We start from the raw sequence: 18452 nt of genomic DNA on the forward strand, positions 1-18452 counted from the left end.
GAGTTATTTACCTGTAATCCAGTGAGAACACCAGCTGTGCCCTGCTGCTTGCAGGGCCCATGCAAGGAGTCCGGGAATTAGTGCACAAAGAGGTTGTGGTCCCCCATACTTAGTAAGCTCAGTACAGGTTAGCTTTTGTAAGAATCAGAATTTTTATCATCAGGTGATCTTGGCCTCATCCCTGTGATGAATTACCCTGGGCAAGTCCTCTGTAGAATGTGGAGGTTGGGCAACGTCCTTAAACTTGCCTCTCACCCTGACAAGATTCAACAAGTCTGGGGCCAAGCATTTCTGCCCAGCCATGTCCATGCCTAAATAACATGGATGGGATTCTTGTGTTACCAATGGGGAATACAAACCAGAGGAGTTGAGCGCCTTCCACCGGGTCACCCAGACCCCAGACTTTTCTAGAAAGATATGCCTCAGTTTGAGAGGGCCCCAATCTCTGCGCTCACCTGGAGTTCCCAAAGGACAGTGCCCTGCAGTCAGGGAGGGCCCACAGCTGGTGCCTCGCATTTGTCCAGGTCAGGGAATTTCAGGCCAGAGATATACAAAGACCCCCCTTTAAAGAACAAAAATTCTCCCAGACCCCAGGATATTTCTGTTATACTATGACTTAGATGTGTGCTATTATGTTTACTATTTTTTTTTAAAGGGTTTGTTTTTTTGTTTTTTTGTTTTTTTTTTAAAGATTTTATTTATTTATTTGAGAGAGCGAGAATGAGAGAGAGAGAGAGAGAGCATACGAGAGAGGGGAGGGTCAGAGGGAGAAGCAGACTCCCTGCTGAGCAGGGAGCCTGATGTGGGACTCGATCCCGGGACTTCAGGATCATGACCTGAGCCGAAGGCAGTCGCTTAACCAACTGAGCCACCCAGGCGCCCCTATTATGTTTACTATTAAAAGTTCCTTCTTTTTCTGGCTCCAGACATCTATAAACCTTAAACAACTCTGCAAATAGATATAAAATGTAAAAAGAATAACATTCAAATAAGGACTATTTGCTGAGGAACAGGTATACATGGCCAGGCATGGGATGAGCCCTATGCTCTCAGCTACTTGGGCCTGAGCTACTGTCAACCCTGAGTTTGTCCAGGCAGCTTTGACTTCATAGGCCCTTCCCTGGCCCCGAACACTCCATTCACTACTGAGCCCGCCTCAGCTCTCTTCCCAGTAGCCTGCAGCTTACGGGGGCCCACACAGCCCTAGACGGCCACACACACTGAGCACCTTGGCAGGCCTCCATCCAGCAGACATTGAGAGTATGCAGACCCTGCTGGCATTCATGTAATAACATCATCAGAATGAAAAAAAAAATAGTACTTAACGTTCTGATTCAGAACTCCATGACCTCTGAGGAGACATCAGGGATACTAATCAGGGAAACAATTCTGTCAGTGGAGGTGGGTGCCTGAACTGGGTGCAGAGGCCAGGCAGTAAGGTTATACGTCTGGAGGCATGTGAATGCCTGGCAGAGAAAGCGGGACTGCAGAAAGAGAGATCCAGAGAGAAAGAGAGGAGAGAAAGAAAAAGAGAGACGTGCTCTAAGCAGCCACATGGACCCACAGAGTTAGGGATGACAGAGCAACGGGGTCTGTCCCACGACACCCCCTCAAACAACACTTCCCCTTGGACGAGGTCACCCTGAGTGGTTTTCTGTCTCTTAAAACTATAAAAGCCTCCCTCTCTAAGACAGAACCATTGATAACCCTTTTGGAGAGAAGAAGAACATGACCCATGGGCTTTTAAGAGGACCCCTCAGGCAGCCACGTCCACATGGTTTGGAGAAATGCACAGTTGGAGGCAAGGAACTCAGGGAGGGGGTGGAGTGAATAAGGAGTCTCTAGGTCACAAAGGCCAGAAACCTAACTCCAACCCTCTCTGGTAATGGGGGGTATGGGGTGTGTAGAATCGGAGAGAAGACTGAGCCACCAATGCCACAAGAAGAGGGAAATGTCACTGAGCCACAGAAACTTCCAGAAGCAGAGACCCACTGCCACCACCAGGTGTCTCTGTCTCGCACATCCGGGCTTCTCTCTGCATTCTGGCTTCGCCCTCTCTCTTTGGGCATTGGCATCTTATATGCGGTGCTGGCGGCTTCTGCGCCTCACCCCTGCAACATCAGCTCCCAGAGAGGGGGCAGCTGCTGAGCCAGTCATGTAACAGGTGTCCCTTCCTGTAGGCCATGGTCCTGGTCAGTGCGGAGGGGTGAAGTCCTCTGAGCGGGCAGTGTCAGGGGGTGGCAGAAGAGGGACGGAGGTGAACCCTGTGGCCTGGAAAGGATTTGGCCAGTGCCAGCCCTAAGGGAGAGGCCAGGACTTCCCTGGTGGGGGTAGTTCCATTTCTGCCCTTGGGTCAGTGGAAGCAAAAGTCACTTCTCCTTCTGCCTCTCCCTTTGGTAGGTATGGAACCCAGAACTCCTTGTCAGGACCCTACCTGACCTCTGTGATGGGGAGAGAAGTTGGGGAACGTGAGTTCTGGCAGCTCCTCCAAGTCCCTGACACCCCACTGCTAGAAGGTGAGTGTGGTGGCCAGCCACCTCTGGACACCTGCCCCAACCGGCCTTGTTGCAGCGAGCCTTCCCCAGCTCACCTTGGCTTTCCCCTGAGCCTTTCTGGGCCTCAGCCTCAGATCGTCACTGATGCTCGAGGTGGCTTCTGAGTTACTGAACTGAACGCTTAAGAACTTTTATGTAAGTTATTGTGGCAACTCTAGGAAATCAGATAGGCAAAAAAGGAAAATTAAAATCACCTATCACTTGCAAAAAATAAATAAACAAACAAACAAACAAATAAATAAATAAATAAAATCACCTATCATTTGCTCCCCAGACATTACTTCTTTTAACTGTTGGTGTATTTTCTTCCAGCTAATTTTATTTATTTATTTATTTATTTTATTTATTTATTTATTTTTTTAAAGATTTTATTTATTTTTTGAGAGAGAGAGAATGAGAGAGAGAGCACGAGAGGGAAGAGGGTCAGAGGGAGAAGCAGACTCCCTGCCTAGCAGGGAGCCCGATGTGGGACTCGATCCCGGGACTCCAGGATCATGACCTGAGCCGAAGGCAGTCGCTCAACCAACTGAGCCACCCAGGCGCCCCCCAGCTAATTTTTTTTAAATATGTAAGTTTTTTTCATAAAGATGGAGCCATGCTCGGTAGCAATGCTGTTTGACCAAAACAAAATGCTAGTGTAATTCTAAATTTTCTAGATGGCGACACTAATATTAACGATATATCTTATTTAACCAAATACACAAGATATTATTATTCCGAGATGTAATCGTGTAAAATTATGAATGACATTTTTGCATGCTTTTTTTGTTCTAAGATTTCAAATGCACAATAGCTGTGTGTGGCTAATGTGAGCATACAGGGTGGCACAGCTCTGTATACTGTTTGGCAACTTTTTTTTTTTTCTTAAAGATTTTATTTATTTATTTGACAGAGAGAGACACAGTGAGAGAAGGAACACAAGCAGGGAGAGTGGGAAAGGGAGAAGCAGGCTTCCTGCCGAGCAAGGAGCCTGATGTGGGGCTCGATCCCAGGACCCTGGGATCATGACCTGAGCCGAAGGCAGACGCTTAACGACTGAGCCACCCAGGCGCCCCTGTTTGGCAACTTAAAAAAAAAAATTCTTGGGGCTCCTGGGTGGCTCAGTCGTTAAGCGTCTGCCTTTGGCTCAGGTCATGGTCCCAGGGTCCTGGGATTGAGCCCCACATGGGGGGGGGGTCTCTGCTCAGCAGGAGGCCTGGTTCTCCCTCTTCCACCCCCCTGCTTGTGTTCCCTCTCTTGCTGAGTCTTTCTCTGTCAAATAAATAAATAAAATCTTAAAAAATAAGTAAATAAAATTTAAAAATTCTCTTCTTTTTTTGAAAAACATTTTATTTATTTATTTGACAGAAAAAGAGAGAGAGATCACAAGTAGGCAGACAGACAGGCAGGCAGTGGAAGAGGGAAAAGCAGGGTCCCTGCTGAGCACGGAGCCCGATGTGGGGCTCAATCCCAGGACGCTGGGATCATGACCTGAGCCGAAGGCAGATGCTTAACCAACTGAGCCACCCAGGCGCCCTGCATTTATTTATTTTTTATTTTTTATTTATTTATTTTTAAAAAAAGATTTTATTTATTTATTTAATTGACACAGAGAGAGAGAGACAGCGAGAGAGGGAACACAAGCAGGGGGAGGGTCAGAGGGAGAAGCAGGCTTCCCGCGGAGCAGGGAGCCCGATGCGGGGCTCGATCCCAGGACCCTGAGATCATGACCTGAGCTGAAGGCAGTCGCTTAACCAACTGAGCCACCCAGGCGCCCCTATTTATTTTTTAAAGTAAGCTCTGTGCCCAGTGAGACTCGAACTCACAACCATGAGATCAAGAGTCGCCTACTCTACTGACTAAGCCAGCCAGGCACCCTGCAATTTATTTTTTTCATTCTTAATGTATTGTGGACATCTTTCTATGTTGTTATATGTAGATCTTCCCCTTCCTTTGAAATAGCCACGTAGAATATATCACTCATGAGGGTGTTTGGGGCTGCAAGTAACAGGAAACACAGTGCCAACCAACTTCCACTATATGACATCCATTGGATCGAGTGACCAGGGTCGAGAGGGAATGAGGACTTCGGGGCTGTGTAACCTGGGCTCCAGCCCTGCTCCCCTGTGACTCCATATGCCTCTTTTTGTTGACTTCCTCACCCTTCTTGTGTCTTCCCAGGGCAGCTCCCTTTTAAAACTTTGCCCCAAGCAGACAAAGGTGGAATTGGGACACAGGCACATTCCTGGACCCCTCCCCATCGTTAGGAGATGGCCCAGGTTCTGCATTACCGTCGGCTAGAGAACAAGGATTGCCACACGACTGGTGTGGGCCAGTCAGGGCCTGCCTCAGCACTGCGTGCTGCAGTGGGGCGTGGAGCGAGACGGCGAGGCTGCGGCTTCTTGATTCCTGCTAGATACTTAGGGTTTTAACTCCTACACCTCAAGCTGTCATGAGCATCCTTGTGCATCAGCCCAGTCACCAGACAGACTCTGAAGGGTCCTCTGTCCCTGCTTTTGCTATCTGGAGCTTCTGTTGGGCACCTACCAAGTGCCAGGCATTGGGCCAAGTGCTTTCCAGAAAGTGGGCCTTTCTGAGGGAGCCCAAGAAAAAGCATTCTCTTTTCCTGCCTGCTTCTGAACAGACTGAGAAGTAAAACAAAGAGAGGGCAGATGGAGACCCCAGATCTGGCCTCTATTACTGATAAAGCCCGGGCTGGAGGGTGTAGCCTGGGGCAAAAGCCCGATGGACTCAATCATGAGGCAGATGTGGATCGTTGTGTCTCCCCCGCCCACCCCCGCCCCGGTCCAGCAGGAAGCCCACTCTCAAGGGGAAAAAAGGAGCACCTGGTTGTTCATACCATTATTGTCCTCATTTCAGAAGTGGGAATGCCAGCACTCACAATTGTGAAATAACTTGCCCAGAGTCACGCCGCTGTTGAGTGCAGAGCTGGGACTTGACTGTCTCTAGTGAGTGGAGGCTGGCTCCAGCAGACTTCACTTGTGGTCTGGGTTCTCCCTCCAGACCATACTGAGCAAATCCCCCTTCCTGATGGCCCCTCAAGGGACCCTGAAGATAGTGGCCCTGCCCGTCAGGTGTTGTCAAGGGTCTCTGGTTCCTTTCACCCCATGTTGGTTATCCAGAATGCTGTCCCGGCCCCCCTCCCTGGGGGCCTCCCCCACTGTAAAATGAGCCTGTGGGCCTCAGGAACCCTGAGGTCACAGATGATTTCAGTTTCCAGACTGGCTCTGGACAGCTCCCACTTTCCCACTGCCAAACCCTGAGTGGATCTGATAGACCCTGGCCTCAGGGTGCTTGTCCATAAGAAGAGGTGGTGGGGCAGGGGGTGGGATTTTCTCCCCTGCTAACCTCTCTGCTTACCTGTTTCTGCAGGTATTGCTGACTATATCCCCAAGGATGGAGAAACCATCGAGCTGAGGCTGGTTAGCTGGTAGCCCCTGGGCTCACCCACCCCAGCAGCCTGGCCCACTGCTGGGCGTCCGCCTTCCCTCCAGACATCGCTGTAACAGGCACACACGTACCCAATCCTGCTGCTACCTCATGTGTCCTTGGAGCAGTGTCCCCTGGATTACCCAGCTACTACCCTTGCAAAGGTCCTCAGCCACCATCCACCCTGGATCAGGGAACCACGCATCTTCCCTGGGAGGGCTGTCTGTTCGAGTCTGGCCCCACCTGGCCACACAGGCATCCCTTGAAGGCCACTCATAGTCTGAAGAGTCTGAAGCATTTCAGACTCCTCAACACAAGGAGGAGAAGTCATGACCAGTGGTGTTGTGAGTACTGCCCCCTCTGGGATTGGGGTCCTGCAAGGAGACCTGTGTGGCCCAGGGCCTGCAGCCCTGACCCCAGCTCTCTACTCTGGCCTTCAGGGCGGTGGCCCCGGTGCTGGCCTTGGCAGAGTGGCTGGTGGGGGCTCTGCCAAGCTGCTCAAAGCCTGCCTCTGAAATTAATGATTAAAGTGTTGATTGTGCACCTGCCCTGGCGTCCTGATGCCTCAAGCTCATGACTGAGTACAGGGGGCTGGAGAAGGAGGAGCTCCCCTGGGGGCGCAGAGGAAGGTGGGGGGCGGGGGGGGTGGCTGCATTCTCCTGGGGGCTGGTAAGGAGCAGTGCTGGTGATGTCAACGCCGATTACTGTTTAGGGAACATATCCTTGCTAGATGCTTTCTCGCACAACTCTTGAGGTTGTGGATATTTTTGTTTTCATCTCTACTTTGCAGATAAGGAAATTGGTACTCAGCAAGGGCGTGTGACTCACCCACAATGTCAGGCAGGGGACATGGCTGAGGAGACACAGGCCTGGCCTGGGGTGGCCTCCTGGCTTTTCCACGCAAACACTGAAAATTGGGGGGCTTCCATGGTTGTTGGGATTACATGACAGAACCTAAATGTAACTGGAGGCCCAGGAGCCTAGAGCTTTTTGTTTTCCTCAACACACAGTCAGGGTACCACCCCAGGCCTCAGCGGCCAGGGGCCAGGGACCTTGCCTGTTAGTGGGAGGGCCCTGAACTCTGGGCTGACCTCTGGGAAGTGGGGTTCAGTCCAGGGAGGCACCTCACATGCCCCACCTCACCAAGGTGAGGAAGGGGGGGCCTTCCCTCAGAGGGGCTCTGTGCTAGACAGTGTGTTACATAGATACCTCTTCCTAGAGCCCCAGTTTCACGTATTTGGGGTCTGGACAGGGAGGGGAAGTAGATGATTTAAAAAATTCTTATACTGAAACAAACGTCAGAGTATCAGAAAGCCACACGAAGACACAGCCTGTTTTGAAGGTCTGTGCCCAGAACCCCAAAGGGCTTGTTCACCTGTCCCTCCTTGATCACCATCAGGGGCCCTTCTCAGAGGATTCAGAACCTGTTCCATGCTCTGTGGTTCTTCTATAGTACTGTCGAAGAAGGGTGGAGACTCAGAGGTCTGAGGCTTGCCTCAGGTCGCATAGCCTGGAGGTGGCAGAGCCCAGACCCTCCCCCACTGACCTGGGCCCCGAAGGTACTTGCCACCACAGGAAACTCCCCCCCCCCCCCCCCCCCCCGCTGTCTCCTTGCCTGTCATGGAGACACGAAGTGAGGAAGCCACAGGCCCCTCCCACAGAGAGGAGACTGGCAGTGGCAGGTCTCAGGCCAGGCCGGAGAGAGAGGGTGGATGGGAACGACAGGGATGCCCCTGCACTGGGCTTTCGAGGGCGCACAAACTGGGTGTGATCTACCCTCCAAAGGGACGATTTAGTCAGGGTGTGTTTGGCTCTGAGGAGCAGAAAACTACTGAATCCTACTCAAATCAAGCCCACCAACTCAGGGGCAGCCAAGGGTGGTAGGGAAACAGACGTTGGGGCTCAAAGTTCCATCACCTCCACAATGCTCACTAGTCTGTCTTTTCCCCCATCAGCTTCTTCAGAGTGTGGCCCCAGCAGTGACTCTGTCACCTTCCAGTTCAATTCCCCAGCCCCCTCTCACTTCCTCAGCCTATGTCCCAAAGCCTAGAGAGGGGGTCTGCCCAGCCCAGCCCCGCCTGTGGATTCTGGGCCAGGTGTCTAGCCTGGTACAATCTACTGGACCGTGAGAAGGGGTGTGGGTGAGAGCATAAGCATGTCTGGTGCAGAGCCCCATAGTGAGAGTCTGATAAACAGGCTCCCCCTGGGGACTGGGGACCAGCTTTGTGTCTAGCCTGCACTTAGATCTGTAGACCTCCAGACAGACCAATTCCCCTTTCTCACAGCCATGGGATGGCGCCTGGATTTGCTTAGCATGTTCATGCCTGTGAGCTCATCATGTCACAGGTGGGAAACAGGCCCTAGCAGTGAAATGATTTATCTAGGAACATGCAGTGACGAGAGGAGAGGTCTGTCCCACAGCCTCTGCAGCCCAGTTGCTAGGAACGGGTTCTTCTCCTGCTCCTGGTGCCTCCCAGAGTCCCTCCCTGAATCACCTACTTCCAGGTTGGGGCCCCAAAGGGCAGCAATCGGATCGGATCTGAGGGATTTGGGAGTCTGTGGGCAAGGGCAGCCTGCTCTGGGCTTTTGGATGGACCCCAGGGACAGCAAGGGAGCCCCCTGCCCCCATTTTTGCCCAAGGGAAAATCCTATGGAGAGTCTTGCTGTCTACAAGTCAAGGCAGGTTAAAAACTAGGGCTCTGGACCCAGACAGACCTAGTCTGAATCTCCCACCAGCACTCAGGCTGCACAACCCCTGCTTTGAGCTGTGCCCTCGGCCTCTCCCTTCCCCCTCCACCGCAGTGTGGGCAGCTCTCTCCATCCCATCATGGCCCACTCAGGCCTCATCTTGAATAATCCTCTAACCCACCCCTTATCAGGCAGGGCAGGTAGGAGCTGCTTTGTGGCAGTCTTGGAGGAGTTGTAAACACTGCCTACCACTCCCTGCTAGCTCAGCTCTGAGAAAGGGTGTTTACCTAGTTTTTAAAGTATTATTATTATTATTTTTAATTAAAGGAAATTTCCTGGAAAACTGACATCTCAAAAAGAATATAACCCTTAGACGGCACTGATTCCTCTTCTTCAGGAAGTATGGGGGGAGGGAGGTTGCTCTCTTGGCTAGCTCAGCTTCTCTCCCACAACCCCTCCTGGAGAAACCCTGTCTAAATACCCCCTTATTTTAGTCCTTGACCTGAAAATCCTTTGCCCTACAATTTGGACTATTAAGCAGCTATTTGCAGGCTCCAGCAGGCATCAGAATCACCAGAGGCAAATGTAAAAATGCAGATTCCTGGGCCCACCAGAGAGCGTCTGATTCAGCAGGTCTCCGGTGAAGCTGGGGGCGGGTGTCGGGGGGTGCGGGGGCGGGAGTGCGGAGGACACAGATGGTGCTAATCCTTGTCCAGTGATTATGATGGGGCTTGAGGGGCACTTGTCATTCCACAGTCTTACCACGAGAGGGCGCCGCGGACCGAGCTAAGTGGTTACCCTCTGCGGTCTTTTCCTCCCGACAGGCTGCTGTCTTCAGCCCTTTGCGGTCTTGTTCCTCCCGACAGGCTGCTGTCCTCAGGACTTGCTGATCAGACAACAGGCTAAGGGTGAGCCGTGTTCCGGTGGGCAGCTTCCGCAGGGAAGGAAGCCCGACGTCAGGAAAGAGGCTCGCAGCTGGCTGTGGGCACCTACCTGCGCCAGGCATTCCACCTTGGTTCTTGCGCACTTGGGTTCCGGAGCTCAGAGAGTCCAGTGTCCAGCCTGGAATCCGATTCAGCTTGTTCTGCTCTGGGGTGCGCGGTTTCCCCAACCCTGAGCAAAGAGAGCATCCGTCGTTTAGATGGGAAAGCAGAGACCCAGGCAGCGGCAAGGGCTTAGTGGCAGCTGCTCTGGCTGCCAGCCCACCCAGGGCTCTTTGTCCTGCTAGGGCTGGGGGCAGAGGGTGGACCCCAGGAAGTCCAGCTATGAGTCAGTTCTGAGTGCCCAGGAGCTGCTGGCCAGGGATAGATGCTGGTTGGTACCCCGCTTCCACAAATGTGGGTGGCCTTGGTGATTCAGTTCCCTGTGTCTGCCTAGAGGGGGCCGGCCCTGGGCTGGGAGAGGAAGGAAGCGTGGGAGTAGGGAGGGGCTATGGAGGGGCCTTAAGGGGCCCGGTGGTCCAACTCGTCTGGATGCTGAGGTCTCACGGAATAACTGTGGCCAGAGATCGGGTGGCCCCGAGACTGGTCCTGGGATGAGGGTCCCTGGGCGGGGGTCCTTGAAGTTGCAGTCCCCGGTGAAGCTGGGGGTTTTATTGGGCTCCCTCAGAAAGGCACCTCATTGTCCCCGCACTGCATAGGTCTCTACGGGGGGCTTGCCTTGGCGCTGGATATGGAGAGGCCTGATTCCCCACTGCTAGGGGAGAGGGGACAGGCAGCCTGGCCACTCCATCTGGGGAGCTCTGCTGATGGAGGGACTGTTAGGCGGATGCGGGGGGGGCTGTGAGCGGGCGGCTTGGGGGAGGAGCGAGACATCCCTCCCGGCTCCGGGGGCGGGGCCTAGACAGGGGCGGTGCTGGGGGCTCAGCTCAACTTTCCGGGTGGGGCGCGGGCGGCGGCGGTGGAGGCGGGGCCTAAGAGCGCGGGGCCTCGCCCGCGGGGCCCGCCGGGGCTGAAGCCTGGCTGGAGCGGCTGCAGGAGCCGGAGCCGGAGCCCGAGCCGCCGAGAGCTGGAGCCGCCAGGAGCCGGAGCTGGAGCGCAGGCCTCTGCCAGAGCCTAGCCGAGCCGAGCTCATCGTCGGGCACCGGCCTGAGCGCGGGCCGGTGTGTCAGCTAGCCGCTGGGCCTGGGCGCACTGTCGGAGGGAGCGAGCCGCGACCACCAGGCACCACCGGGAGCCGGTTCCCGGATCGCCCCTGCCAGGCCTGGGCCCGGCCTGAACGAGCAGTGGGTCGCGGGGTCTGGACCGAAGAGAAAAAGGAACGAGGATTCCACCTAATCGTGGAGTCGGCTTCAAAGCGGGAAGAAGAGTGGAGACTTCACCTGGGACCGGGCAGAGGTGCCTGCAGCTTACTAGGCCAGGCTTGAGCACCGGAGAGGCTGGCATGCCAGCCGCTCGGCCTGGGTTCTGCCCTGCCTGAGCCAGGAGTACCGCATAGCTCCTGGACCTTGGCTGGCACAGGCCTGGTACAAGAAGCAGTGCCCATCTGTCTGAGGAATTGCGCTCGGGCCTGGCCCAGAGTGGGACTCTTCGGTGGCCCAGAGCTGGTCACTGGGGAGCCGGCCTCCTGCCCCGGACCCACTGGTACGGATGTGTCGCTGCCCCCTGGAGCACCATGACGGCAGGATGACCTCAGCGGAGGCAGTGGTTAGTGGTGCTCGGGCGGCTGGGTCCCCCGAGTGGCCGCCCGACACCCGGCAGGCCCTTGGGCGGCCTGGCCGGGTTCGGGTGGCCGTGGCAGCTCTGGTGTGGCTGCTGGCAGGGGCCAGCATGTCGAGCCTCAACAAGTGGATCTTCACTGTGCATGGCTTCGGACGGCCCCTGCTGCTCTCCGCCCTACACATGCTGGCAGCAGCCTTGGCGTGCCGCTGGGGGGCACAGCGCCCCATGCCCCGCCGCACTCGCCTCCAAGTGCTGCTGCTCAGCCTCACCTTCGGCACCTCGATGGCTTGTGGCAACGTGGGCCTGAGCGCTGTGCCCCTGGACCTGGCACAGCTGGCCACCACTACCACGCCACTGATCACGCTGGCCCTGTCCGCGCTGCTGCTCGGCCGGCGCCACCACCCACTGCAATTTGCCGCCATGGGCCCCCTCTGCCTGGGGGCCGCCTGCAGCCTGGCCGGGGAGCTCCGGACACCGCCTGCTGGCTGCGGCTTCCTGCTGGCTGCCACCTGCCTCCGCGGCCTCAAGTCCATCCAGCAGAGTGAGTGCCTGGGTCACTGGCTGAGAAGGTGGGGTTTGGGGTGGGGGTGTGGCCTGGATGGCCCTGGGAGGGGTATGGCTGTTTTCCCATCTTCCAGATGAAGAAACTGAGGTTCCTGACTTTGGAGGAGGCAGAAACTGAGGCTCGGAAAGGACCGACAGCTCAGAGAATTCCAAGCCCCAAACTTAGGCTCTACACCCCAGCCGATATTTAATAATTTGCCATTGATGCGTGTCTCATGTTTTGTCAAGCCCTTTATCTCATTGGATCTCCATACTGCCCTGATGAAGGAAGTCACTCTGTTGTCCCTGTTGACCCGTAGAGACTTGCCCTGGGTCATGTGGCTAGTGAGCAGCAGAGGCAAGGTCTGTACCCAGGCAGTCAGACTCCGTGCTGTCCAAGTGATGTGGCGTAAGGCTGTGGACCCTGAAGGAGACCTGATAGTGGGGACCCAGGAGAGAGAAAGAGGGCGAGACCTTGAGCTGGGATTTGGAAGCTGAGGGGTTTGGCTAAGTCTGGGAAGGGCTGATGTTTACTGAGAGCTGCAGTGTAACAGTCCCCATGCTCCGTGTTGACCTTGAATTGCCATGGCAACCACCACCTTCATTCTCATTTGATAGCCCATGGAACTGAGACCTAGAGGTTCATGATTTGTCCCAGGTGACCTCACTTCTGAAGAAAGGAGACAGGGGGGGCCCTGGGCAGAAGGGGAGGTGGAGGCTCCAGGCCTAGACCCTGCTAAATCACTGGGTCTGAGGGTAGAGGATGCCTTCCCCTCTGTCTCAAGGGGCATCTGAGTCACAGTCCCCACCCTCTCTCTGCCTCAACCTAAGGGAGATGTGGGGGAAGGCAGGGTGCCCACTCAGGGTGGGGAGGCCTGGGATCCAGCCATACCTCTGCTCATACTTGCTGGTCAACCTTGGGCCGATCTGGGTCTTATCTGGGCCTCAGTCTCCCTACCTGTTCAGAGGAGGAGGGTTGGAGTTGATGGAGTCCCAGGGGCCCCGTGCTCTCTCCCCTTCCAGCTCTGAGATCTGTGACCTAGGCCTGGGAGAACGAGGAGGGGGGCTTCAAGGGTGCTATAGGCTGGGGTTGGGGGCAGCCTGCAGGCAAGGGAAGGTAGACGTCAGAGCTCAGCCCTGCCCTTGCATCTTCCCCATCCTCCGGGGCCCTAAGGCAGGGCCAAAGCTCCGTGCTATTTTTGCCCTCGGGTTACATGAGAGCTGGTGACTGAGCTTGGGCCTGAGCTCTGAGCATGAGTTGGTAAGTGGGAAATCTGACCTCTTGCCCCCCCCCACCCCACCCCAGCAGGGTCACAGGGTTGGGAAGACCCCAGTCTTCAGGCCCACAGCATGCCTGCTTCTCACCCAGGCCTCAGAAACAGCGGGTGCCTGGCATTGATGTTTCTTGGCTTCTGCCAGCTTCCTCCTTCTCTCCCAGGTGTCAACCGCCTGGCCCTCGAGGTGGGTTGGGTGCTTTCTCCAGGCTCCCACAGTATACCCTCTGTTTCCCCTGTCACAGCTCTGATGTCCTGTGTTGTAGCCACTTGGTTACCTGTCTGCATCCCACCAGACAGGAGGGCTGAGAGGGCATGGACTGGCTTTGGGCCTCTCCATGTCCCCCAGCACCTGGCCTGAGGCCTGGCACAGGCAAGTACTCCTTCAGTGGGTGGGTTATTAATGGCTCTGATAGCAGAATTGGCAGGCTGGTTAGGGGACATGGCTCAGGGTGCTAAGCAGGGAGCTTAGGAGGCTGGAGGCCCCACCAACCGAGATGGGAGCCTGGCAGAGATGGGGAGGAACAGACCGGAGCCAGGATGTGAGGTGAGTTTTGGACAAGAGGAGGTTTCTACTTCCAGGGGTTCCAGATTCAGACTAGAGTGTAAATGGTAGGCTGAGAGCAGACTGCATGGAGTAGGGGTAAGAGTCCAGGAAGAGGAGCACCCAGGCAGCTGTGGGCAGGGCCAGTCTCTTCCTTCCAATCTGGGCCGCTTGCAGGCCCAGGGTGGGGCTGTGCTCCCAGAGAGGCTGGGAAGAGGGGTGCCAGCTTGCTGAAATTGCTTTCAGCTGTACCCACCTGCATCAGAGAGCAGCCTGACCTGATCCCTGCCTGAGCTCTCAGGCTGGTGGGGAGATGCACTCAGAGGCAGAGACTACAAGGGCAGGAGAAAAGTTCTAGAGCCAAGGTGGGCACAGGTGTGGTCGGGGGCAGTTTTCTTCTTCCTGGGGAGACCAGAGGAGAGAGCATTCTGGGAGTGGGAGGCAGGCCTTGCCAGGGCCCGGGTGGCAGCCGGCAGGAGCAGCGTGGGGGATCATGACAGCTGCTGTGGCGAGCAGTCGCCGCCGGGCACCAGGCCCTGAGCTCAGCACCTCGCACGCTCCTGTGAGGGCGGTGTTGTTACACACGAGGAGATGAGACCTAGAGTGACTTGTGTGATATCACACAGCTGGTGACAGAGCAAAGATGGGCTAACCCAGCAGCCATAGGAACAGAGGGTCTAGGGAACCTTTGTCTGTCTGTGGCAGAAGCCTAGGTGTGTTCAGATGCTGAAACAAAATTGCCTTTAGAGAAGGAGAAGTTGAAATGGAGGGTTTGGTGGGGCTAGCCGGGGAGGGGTCATTAAGGAGGCAGGACCATAGGCTGGCATTTGGGGGCCCTGGGTGGGGCGAGTGGCCTGTGGCAGAGGATCACTGCTCTTTCCCTGGGCTGCAGGGAGGGCAGGCAGAGGGCAGGCAGGGGGCTGGGTGGGATGTAGAATGGGCACAAGGGGCTGGGGGTGGTGGGGAGGTTAGGACCTTCCTGCCTGGCTACCTCACAGCAGCCACTGGGGCCATGGGAGAGAGAGAGGGGCCTTCTGGAAGGGCCACCTTGGAGGCGGTGAGGTTCACCTAGACACCTTCCAGTGATGGGACCTTTAACGTACAAGCCACATGCCACTTGTAATAGTGCTAAATTTGGAGTGAAGGGAGCAGGAAGCATTCCAATTATCTGTTCATTTCTAGAAATGCTTGAGCTGGAGGGACTGTTGCCTAGAGAACAAAGCCAAAACATCAAAATGAAATTGAGAGAGAAATACAGTTTTCCTATTCTGGCCTATGAGTAAGCACCCCTGTGGGTCTTTGGAAAGCGTGTGTCAGAAAATGCACAGAGGCTCCAAGAGCCCTGGGAGGGGGCCTCCATCAGTTACTCATCTCTCTCCACCAAAGCTAGGAGAAGGCCCCAAAACATCATCACCAGTGTGCAAATACTGTCATTTCACCCGAGCAGTGTCTGACTTTGATGATGGGCACTGCTTCCTTTGTGAACAGCTGGGTAGTAATATGTGTAAGCATAGAAACACATGCACACATTCACACATATGCAAGCTGGTAGGATCCTCTCTTTCCTTGCAAAACCATAAGGTTTCCTCTTAGTCCTGGATTCATCTCGACAAGCCTTAGTGTTGGTAGCAAAAGATGCTGATTATCAGTTATAAACAGTGAGTGACAGCCAAGGGCAAACAATGACTTTCTTGTTGTTCTCCCTTCATCCCAGGGTCATAAGTGAATGAAGCAATGAATGAACTCGCCATTTGACTCCAATTTATTATTGTAAAACTCTTTTTTTTTTTTTGCTAGGAAGTGGCAGAGCTGGGACCTTCTGTTGGCCTGTCTGTTGCTATGGTGGTGGGCGCTGCATTGTGGGGTAGTGGGTGGGTGGGTGGGGACTGAACCCAAGAAAGGTGGGGTCAGGGTCACTTGGCATAGGGCCTTCCAACCTGGTTAAGAACCTAGGATATTTGGGGGCGCCTGGGTGGCTCAGATGGTTAAGCATCTGCCTTCGGCTCAGGTCATGATCCCAGGGTCCTGGGATCGAGTCCCGCATCGGGCTCCCTGCTAGGTGGGGAGCCTGCCTCTCTCTCTGCCTCTGCCTCTCTCTCTCTCTCTGACTCTTGTGAATAAATAAATAAAACATTAAAAAAAAAAAAAGAACCTAGGATATTTTTCTCCAGGGCCTGGGGAGCCCCCCAAGATTTTTTTTTTTTTTGAGCCACATTTCATGTTTATTGATCGTTTGGCTATCACAAGCAGCTTATTGCTGCTGCTTCAAACTGCGGAAGGCAGTTTGAAGTGGATGATAACAGGCTTATTTATTTACCTTTTTACATTCAGTAAGTACTTAACCTTACAAAGACTTTATAAGTGTCATCTATTTTAATCTTTACAACAACGCTGCATATGAGGTGTTATCACCCAACTCTGCAGGTGATACGAAGGGTAAGTGCCAGGTCATAGCTGGTCAGGAGTGGACGCAGGTCACAGGCTAGGTGATGTGACTGGATTCTTGACTGTCGTGTTACAGAACAGGAGCCACTAATTCTGCCTGAGGGACTGGGGCAGGTTTCCGGGGTGATGGGCCCCCGAGCCCCTGCCGGGTCAGTCAGGTGGGGTGGGGATCGCCTCCCTCGGGGTGCTGATGGCTGCTGTCCTGCTTGCAGGTGCCCTGTTGCAGGAGGAGAGTCTAGACGCGGTGACCCTGCTGTATGCCACCTCGCTGCCCAGCTTCTGCCTGCTGGCGGGTGCAGCCCTGGTGCTGGAGGCGGGCGTAGCCCTGCCGCCCGCCCCCACCAGCTCCCAGCTCTGGGCCTGCGTCCTGCTCAGCTGCCTGCTGTCCGTGCTCTACAACTTGGCCAGCTTCTCCCTGCTGGCTCTCACCTCTGCCCTCACCGTCCACGTCCTGGGCAACCTCACTGTCGTGGGCAACCTCATCCTGTCCCGACTCCTGTTTGGCAGCCGCCTCAGTGCCCTCAGCTACATGGGCATTGCACTCACCCTTTCAGGAATGTTCCTTTACCACAACTGCGAGTTTGTGGCCTCCTGGGCTGCCCGCCGGGGCTTCTGGAGGAGGGGCCGGACTGGCAAAGGTCTTTGAGACCTAGGGGAACACCTGGGCTCCCTGGGACAGCCCCAGCCTGAATCCAACCTTGGCCAGTGGCCATGGGAAAAGCAGAAAGCAGGCAGCCACTGGGGCCAGGGGAGAGAGAGAGGGGCCTTCTGGAAGGGCCACCTTGGAGGCTGGAATGGGGATTCCCGGAGAGAACCACCTCCTGTCCCTTGCCTGCCTCTGACCACAGATCTCACTCACCACTGGATGGTGGGTCCAGACCTAGCACAGTCACTGTGCTTCTCGGACTGATTATTAGGATGAGCATCAACTACTACTCCAAAAATTGCTGGCCAAACTTTGAAAACTTCACCATGTTCTGATGACGACGATGATGATTCTTGGCAATTGCACAATCCTTCCTCCAGGAAGTGGGGGAGGCAGCTAGGGGGCCCAGGGAAGGGTCTCTTTGTTGCTGGGATCCCCTGGGGATTGGGGTCATCTGCCAACTCCAGGCAGCCGCTGTAGCCTCACCCCTGGGCCCCCCAGTTTTGGGTCTTCCATCCTCAAATAAACTATTTTTGCTTGTATACCTGTGTCATTCCTCAGAGTGACAGCCAAGGAAATCCAGGGAGAGCTCTGGGCCCACTGGCTGCTAGCTGCCCACCCAGAAATGAGGACATCCTCCCTTACCCATCATGGCCTGTCTGGGTCCCCTTCTCTAACTGGCCAGGCCACCATTGCTCACATTCTGCATGGTGGCAGTGGCTTCCTCCCTGCTCTGCTCTGGCTTCTCTACTCCACCTTCCACATAGCCCCAGAAGGTTCTTTCTAAAACACACACCTCATGGGGCTCTACACTACTCCTGGAACAAAGTCAGAACTTCCTGCCCCAGACCACAAGACCATCAGGATCTGGCCCCAGCGGCCTCACCAGGTTCCTGTCTCGCTTCTCCTCTCCTTGGGCTCCACCTTCCATCCTCACTGACTTCCTTCAGGCACCTGGCCCAGGAAGGACAGGCGCAGGGTTTCCTGGCTCTGGCCTCCATCCAGGCTGGCCTTTTGGAGGGGAAGTGGGCCCAGGCTGAGTCACTCGCTACCCACCCTGCCTGTGACTCAGAGATGCCGCTGGCCCAGCCCTGTCCCTGTGCAGCCTGGGCATTTCCAGCCTCCACTCTGAGGCTTGGCCAGACAGGACAGATTAGATGTCTGGGTGGGCAGAGCCTCACTAGTACTCAGGACCCTTTCTCTTTCCAGGGAGCCCCTCTGCCAGAGTAGGAGCCTCCCTGCAGCACCCTCACCCTGGCTCCTGGACCCCCATGGAATGCTTGGCTGAAGGGTGAGCCTACCGCAGCCCCCAAACCCCATCAGATCAGAGCCAGCCCTTGGTGGTTGTGGGGGCAGAGGGCAGGGGTGAATCGGAGCCGTGCTTGACCTTGGGGCTGGCTTGTCACCAGACTGGGGACTCTCCAGCATTGAGGAGATTCCCTCAAGGTCATGTTTAAAGCCCTGTCAGAAAACCCGGGTTTGTATCCTGGCCCCCTGTCTCACAGTGTGACCCATTTGGTCTCTCTTGGTGTCACAGTGTCATTGGGAGTGGGCAGTGAGGATTGCTGGAATAACCGGTAAGAAGGGCTTGGTGGGTGATTTCCATCCCAGGCCACTGTCCCTCTAGGCTCTGCCTCTTACTAGTTGATTGCCTCAGGCAAGTCACTC

The 18452-nt window shown here is 55.2% G+C and overlaps 2 protein-coding genes across 6 annotated transcripts in view; both read left to right on the forward strand.

The window, feature by feature from the left end:
• Positions 1–6532, forward strand: part of TCN2 (transcobalamin 2) — a 45058-nt gene extending 38526 nt beyond the window's left edge. For all 5 annotated transcript variants that reach the window (XM_025858193.2, XM_025858186.2, XM_025858196.2 and 2 more), the window contains exons 9-10: positions 2401–2516; positions 5928–6532. In XM_025858193.2, coding sequence (XP_025713978.1) covers positions 2401–2516; positions 5928–5989 — 178 coding nt within the window. In that variant the 3' untranslated portion in view covers positions 5990–6532. The remainder of the gene's footprint in view (positions 1–2400; positions 2517–5927) is intronic.
• A 2822-nt stretch (positions 6533–9354) lies between these two features.
• SLC35E4 (solute carrier family 35 member E4) lies at positions 9355–17326 on the forward strand. The gene is made up of 2 exons (XM_025858240.2): positions 9355–11873; positions 16351–17326. The coding sequence occupies exons 1-2, from the start codon at positions 11261–11263 to the stop codon at positions 16782–16784; spliced, it is 1047 nt and encodes a 348-aa protein (XP_025714025.1). The 5' UTR covers positions 9355–11260; the 3' UTR covers positions 16785–17326.
• The last annotated feature ends 1126 nt before the right edge of the window (positions 17327–18452 follow it).

The sequence above is a fragment of the Callorhinus ursinus genome, unplaced genomic scaffold (genome assembly GCF_003265705.2).
Source record: "Callorhinus ursinus isolate GAN/ISIS: 27379988/994484 unplaced genomic scaffold, GSC_fseal_2.0 scaffold72, whole genome shotgun sequence".
Lineage (NCBI taxonomy): Eukaryota > Metazoa > Chordata > Mammalia > Carnivora > Otariidae > Callorhinus > Callorhinus ursinus.

Coding starts and splice junctions, on each gene's coding strand:
- SLC35E4 (XM_025858240.2), top strand. CDS start 11,261: ATGTGTCGCTGCCCCCTGGAGCACCATGACGGCAGGATGACCTCAGCG. Junction 11,874..16,350: donor CCTCAAGTCCATCCAGCAGA/GTGAGTGCCTGG, acceptor TCCTGCTTGCAG/GTGCCCTGTTGCAGGAGGAG.